Genomic DNA, 6,552 nt, shown 5'->3' with positions numbered 1-6,552 from the left:
TTATCTAAAAGTAGAAGTGAGGCGGATTCTATACAGATTATTATAGAACGGAAAAAAATATAGAAAAATAAAAAAAAATATAGAAACGTAATAGTTACTTGAGTCTAATAAATTATTTTCTAGAGAAAAAGACAAATAGATCCCTGACCTTTTGTCTCGTGGACATTTTTGTCCCTGACTATTGAAAAATACTTTTAAGTCCCTGACCTTCACAAAACTTGGACGAATTAATCCCTCCGTCCAAATGCCTCCGTCAGGGACTGATCCGTCCAAGTTTTGTGAAGGTCAGAGACTTAAAAATATTTTTCAATGGTCATGGACAAAAATATCTGCGGGGCAAAAGATTAGGTACCTATTTGTCCTTTTCTCTATTTTCTATATATATAGTTACATCAAATTTCTTCAACTAGTTGAAAGTTGAAGGGAATGGTATAATAGTTGAAAGTATTGATAAGAAGGAAATTAAATAAAAATAAGAGAGCATGAAGATGAATAATGCAAGAATCTTAATCTTGTCTGCAATATTGGCAACATAGGCTTTTTTTTCTATTATAAAGTTAAAAAAAAAAACCTTTATTTTCTAAAAGAAAATAGATAGAAATTATTTACTCACATTATTTTTTTTATATTGCTCTCATTTCGTTTATTGTATAAACAAATTATATTATTTTTTGTAGTTTGCTTAAATATTGGATGAACTGCAACTTCTAAAATGTGAAATGTGATACAGTTCGCCGAAACATGCATTAGCAAACATAAACAATAATGTCTAATTATTTTATTTTAGTAAATAAAGAAATTTTATTTATAAATTGGCAACATAAACGACAAGGGCATGAATAATACAGGTACTAGGCATCACAGGCTGTTGACCAATGAGAGAATAAAACACAAAGGAGAAAAAAAAAAAAAAACATTGCTAATTTGTTTTCCACTGAGTATTAAAATGAATTGTTGGGGGGCCATAGCTGATGAGGTTTCTGCCATTCTTGCCGGTGCTGCTGCACGTGAGGTTAGGACTACTTGCCATAAATTTCATAACTCTTAAAACAAATGTTTGGAAGCTATCTTACAAAGATACAACTTGGATTTTCTTTTCTTTTTTCTTTTCTTACTAATAGACTTCATTCATTACTCAAAATTCAATTTTTGGTTTTCAAAATGTATTTATTATTCCATGTAATGCAAGAGTAATTCTTTTCATGAATTAACAAGAGAGTCATTTTTTTTTTATCAATATTAGTCAATTTTTAAACTTTAAATTTTAAATCATGAATCTTAACTTTTAAAAGTTTAAGATTTAATATTAAGGATAAAAAAATTTAATTTTATATATTTTTTGTTATATCATATATTGGTACACCTTTGTTATTTCTGGGGTGTGTGTAGTTTAAGTATTACTTTGTTACAAAGATTCCATTCCCATGGGAATCAAAGATATCCAAAGGGAATGTGAGAATTGAAATGATGGTATTTTGATTCCCTGAAATCAAATTTGCTTAGGAATAACTTTTCAAACTTTGAACCAAACATGAGAATATGATGTTCCCATCTTAAAATTCCTAAGAATTATTTATAATTCCTCCAACCACACACCTGGATTAATTGGAAATAATACTCTAAAATAGTCTTTCACCATTAACCTCTTCATAAACCTTTCATAATAATTTATTTATTTTCATCAAGAATTGAATTATAAGAAAGGCTTCTTATAATGTTCGATTATAGACTCCAACTCTTACAAGGAAACAACAAATGTTGGATCACATACTTTGTTTGCAAATAAGGTTGCTCTCTCATGTACTACTAAATTAATTACCTAACACACTAGTCTTATGGGGGAAAAAAAATATATAAGTTTGCTAATAATAATAATAATAATAATAATAATGTAGTTACCAATATACAAGTTAAACCCTTGGAGAAAACTATGAGGTCTGTGATGTACTTTGTCCCCTTTTCTTAATCATACTTTCTTAAAATGAACGGAGCTTTTTAATTTGCTTTCGTGAAAGGAAATTAAAAGAGAAACAAGGAGATAAAAGAACTAGTACTACAAATCTCCTGGTATCAAATGGAACCAGACAAGATATACTCGTCAAGATTTTTGTAATGATACATCCCATTTTAAAATTAATACTCATCAAGAATATCTAGTACTTTTTTCCCAATGAGATGAAATGGTAACATTTTTTTTCTTATATGGAAAAGAAAAAAAAGGAGAGATTAGGCAAACAAGCATAAGTTCCTAGTTTTTTGGACAAAACAATTCCTCTTCAAACCAGCTTTCTAGATTTGAAGCTTCAACACTCATAAAATAGCACGAAAATGTGCTAATTGTTTGCAACTCATGGTTGTCTTGGTGGTAGCGGAGTGATTTTCAATCTTCTTCCCATATTCTCATGTCCATGCTAGGTAGTAATGTTTATTAGATTTAAGTAAATGTATTCTTCATATTTTAGTAACAGAAAAAGTTTAGGTATATCAAAAGCACCTCATTCTACCACCATCATAGTACTCCTTCAATTCTGAGAATACATCTGCTTTACACATCACTCAACAAAATGACTCTTACATCAATGGGGAAACAAAATGAAAGAAGAATCCATTCTTCTTTTGTAGTTGGTTTTTCACCTTTCTTGATTTCAGTAGGAAAAAAAAAAAATTCTCTTGCAAGAAGCACCCAAGACATACTTCATATCTTTCATGAATGAAAAGTCAGTAATCAAATCAAAATAAAAAGACAAGTAAAAACCATTGTAGCAACTAGCAAGAAATGACAAACAAAATTAATACATCCTCTTTGTAATTTGCAGCTCTTGCATCAATCACAACTAAGTTCAACAGGGAACCAAGGAGAATTTTAATCTAAAACTGAAAAGTAAACAGTTCGCAGAAATAAAAGTGTGCGGGACAAATTTTCTTTCCTCCCGAAGAAATAACCCTAAAGAAACACAATACAAACTCTGGCTTTAATTTGGTGCTAGACATCAGTCCTAAGATTAAAATATGCTTTACAAGCTTCTACCTTCCATAAGGATGATATCGACCAGCACCATATCCACCTCTACTCCCATAAAAGGAGCCTCCGCTAGCCCCTCCATATCCGCCACCTAGTCCAGCACCATAGCCAGTTTGATAGGCACCACCAGCAGAAGAACCACCTCCAGCAGCAGCACCGCCATATGCCCCATAATTCTCACTAGCTCCACCATACCCACCAAGATCATAGCCTCGGCTAAAGCCTCCTCCACCATAACGACCAGCATATCCCAAGGAAGGATCTCCTCTGTAAGGCCCCATTGCACCGGCATATCCTCCATACCCGCTGAATTCGCTTCCATAGCCACCATAAGCACCACTCCTACCACCGTACATGCCACCTGACCGATAACCACCAACACCAAAGCTGCCACCAAATCCATCATAAGCATCTCCGTATCCACCACCATATGAAGACCTTGAGTCATTATAGCGCTTGGATGACGTAGGTGGTGGGTTTGGCTTCTTTGGTTCAGCCTTCTTGATTTCCACCTAAAATAGAAGACAACAAACTTCCTTAATTGATAAGAAGTTTCGCATAATAGGAAAAACAAAATAATACAAGTACCTCAAGTTTTTGGATTAGTCAAACAATTAGATTACTATGTATAATATGGGGGAAAAAAACATGATTAACAAAGCAGCAACCCACAATAGTTGTCCAAACAGTGAAATCAAGAAACTTGATGACTCGGGATAAAGAATCACTAGAGGCATAAAAAACACTCATGCAGATGAGCTCATGCATTTAAACATGAGGAATAATACAAATGAGGCAAATTTCTGACTCATCAGAAAAGAAATTACGGCAAGAACTTCCTCCCCACACCCTACTCCTTCCACAAAGTTTCTGCACACTATCCAATGACCAATGCTAGCCTAGCCACCATGAAAATTCCACTCTATTCAAGCAGTATGCAGACGGAAGAAGCTACATCCAAATCCAATTATATACAAAAGTAAACAATCATAGCAAATGAATATTTGCCTAAAGTGCATCATGATTAACGATCCAAAAATATTTGGACATGAACAACAGAGCTATAATAAACAACAACCAAAATCCTTGAACTTTTAGAACTGTTGATTCTGCCAAACACAAATTTTAAGAAGCACTACAGGTTAGCCACAAAACCAAGACATCAGAAATTTACTCCAACATGAACTTCAAGATTTAGAGAGTCAACCATAGAAGTAATAGCCCTTTGAATTCCATATATGACATGTGTGCTATGTACAATAAGACAATGCAGAAATAAATTTAGAATTGAAAGATTCTTCACCTGAGCTCCAGCAAACTCAATCCTGTTCCCCATGGACAACAGATCATCAACAGCTTCCTCAGAGTCGAAGGTGATAAACCCGAATCCTCGAGAACGATTGGTGGAGTGGTCCCTCATTATTTGGTGATCCTTGACTTCCCCATAGCGTGTAAAGAAGTCTCTAAACTCATCTGCACATGCAGAACATACGAGTTCAAAAACAACACCAAAAAAAGTATGAAGCCATCTGTGCACAAACTTCATGATTGACAAGTCTCTTTTCTTTTAAAATCCAATAAATTCTTTTTGTGGTTGAGAAGCAGCAAATTGAGTTACTTAGAAAAATCTTTGAATCACAAAATTCAAGTAATGATGAATACATTCAATCACTTATATATTACCATGAACTGATGATACACAAGGCACATCTTGCATATGTAAATGATGTGCACACAAGTGATTCATAAGATTTTCTCCAATGCAACACATATTTGAACATATCAAATAAAATAAATTACGGAGCTCTGTCTCTGAATACAATATCAGAGCAAAACCACCAAACTCACGACAAATCCTAAATAGTACTCTCAAACATGAAAAACAAAATCGAACTATAGAAATCAAAACTTAGATAACTTCTTATTATATATGATTATACGTCCATAGTGTCCTAAAATTTTGGAGTACACCCTCTCATGTCAAGGTTTTGTGCCGGGTGACCCTTGTTGACACCTCCTATTCAAGCAGCAATAATTTGGTCACTAACGAGGCAGCCTACCTTCAGTCACAGTTGAAGGAATTCCACCTACAAAAATTTTCTTTGTCCTAAAATCCTTAGAGCCAACAGCTCCCCTTGGTATCGTGCGCTTAATCTCAACCTATATATGATCCCAAAACCATAAAAGAGGCCATCAAATCATACATCCACTAATCACTAGAATAAGTCCTAAAGCTAATAGATCATAAAGTGCAAACCTTAGTTCCTTACCTGTTTGCCATTGATAACATGATTGTCCTCAATGACTTTATCAACCACAGAGGGATCGGCGTAAGTTATAAACCCGAATCCACGAGGCTGGCCGGTTTTGCGGTCCTTCATGATCACAGAATCCGTAATCTCACCATATTTACCAAAGTGCTTCACAAATTGGGCTGCAAATCCATACACAAACACAACTCATATTGTAAAAAAAGAAGTTAAATGAGCAGCAAAAAGAGCACTAACCTGTAGAAGTGCACACTATAGAGAAGGGTTTGGAACCCTAAGAACTTATGATTCAGAAATTATAGACAAAAGCACTAACCTACGGTCGTATCTCTTGCTAAACCACCTATAAATATCTTTCTGCAAATTATGGGGCCGAGTTAAATTAGAACCAAATCTAAGAATACCAACATCTAACAACATAAACAACATATAACGAAGGGAAAGCAAAAACTCTTTTCACCGAATTCTCAAAAAACCTAATCTTTCCGAGGGAAAAGGTGAACTGAATTTAATTCATCAAGGTTGAATTTTCTTGCGTACGAAGAATACAAAAAGGGAATAATTGAAAATCTAGAGAGAGAGAGAGAGAGGAGAGAAGTAAGTTACCCAGGGCTAGCACCATCTCCAGAAAGAGGTTGAGAATTGTGGTGATGCTCGTGTTCTTCGTCTTCTTCATCTTCTCTTCTGTGGTGTTGGAGTTCGTGTTCGTCTTCTCTGTGGGAGAAGGGTTCTCCGCCACCGACGAATTGTTCGTTGCCGGCAGAGTCCATCGTGAGAGAGAGATTTAGGCAGCAGAGAACGGTGCAGAGAGAAGAGAGAAGAGGAGAGAGAGGAGAGTAAAACGTAACCCTAGATATCAGATTAGGTTTATATAGCAGACTCACTCACTCTGATTCCTTTTTATCTTTATCTACCATCCAATAATATATTTTTTCATAAATCAATAAAAATAAGAAAATATCTTTCTTTAGCTTATTAAATTGAAAAATATTCCGAAAAAATATAATATATACACATTTAATAAATAAAATAATAAATTAATCGCCAATGAATAATAGCTCAAATGGCATAATCTTCTATACTCAATTAAGAAGTTGCGAGTTCGAGTCTCCTATCTTTAGTAAAAAAAAAATAGTAAATTAATTCTCACGTAAACATTAATTAATTAACTTTAATGTACCCCATTTGTCTAAGCATTTATATCATCATATTATTTTACATGAAGCATTATAATTTTACTTATTTAAAATTTCCTCGCAT

The 6,552-nt window shown here is 34.1% G+C and overlaps 1 protein-coding gene across 2 annotated transcripts; it reads right to left on the bottom strand.

Moving 5' to 3' along the window:
* Positions 2,733 to 6,177, bottom strand: LOC107644542 (heterogeneous nuclear ribonucleoprotein 1). Of its 2 annotated transcripts, XM_016348423.2 has the most exons (6): positions 5,899 to 6,177; positions 5,609 to 5,649; positions 5,293 to 5,456; positions 5,083 to 5,182; positions 4,326 to 4,495; positions 2,733 to 3,534 (listed from the first exon to the last, which is right to left on the bottom strand). In XM_016348423.2, the coding sequence occupies exons 1-6, from the start codon at positions 6,060 to 6,062 to the stop codon at positions 3,025 to 3,027; spliced, it is 1,149 nt and encodes a 382-aa protein (XP_016203909.1). In that variant the 5' UTR covers positions 6,063 to 6,177; the 3' UTR covers positions 2,733 to 3,024. The 2 variants fall into 2 exon arrangements, with proteins under 2 accessions (XP_016203909.1, XP_016203910.1); XM_016348424.2 differs by lacking the exon at positions 5,609 to 5,649 and having other exon boundaries at positions 5,899 to 6,155.

Source organism: Arachis ipaensis, chromosome B05 (assembly GCF_000816755.2).
Source record: "Arachis ipaensis cultivar K30076 chromosome B05, Araip1.1, whole genome shotgun sequence".
In the NCBI taxonomy this organism is placed as follows: Eukaryota; Viridiplantae; Streptophyta; class Magnoliopsida; order Fabales; family Fabaceae; genus Arachis; species Arachis ipaensis.
The sequence above is the reverse complement of the archived record's forward strand: the minus strand, read 5'-3'. Positions and strand labels throughout refer to the sequence as shown.

Coding starts and splice junctions, on each gene's coding strand:
- LOC107644542 (XM_016348423.2), bottom strand. CDS start 6,062: ATGGACTCTGCCGGCAACGAACAATTCGTCGGTGGCGGAGAACCCTTC. Junction 5,457..5,608: donor AGCAAGAGATACGACCGTAG/GTTAGTGCTTTT, acceptor ATGGATTTGCAG/CCCAATTTGTGAAGCACTTT. Junction 3,535..4,325: donor TTGAGTTTGCTGGAGCTCAG/GTGAAGAATCTT, acceptor CTTCTATTTTAG/GTGGAAATCAAGAAGGCTGA.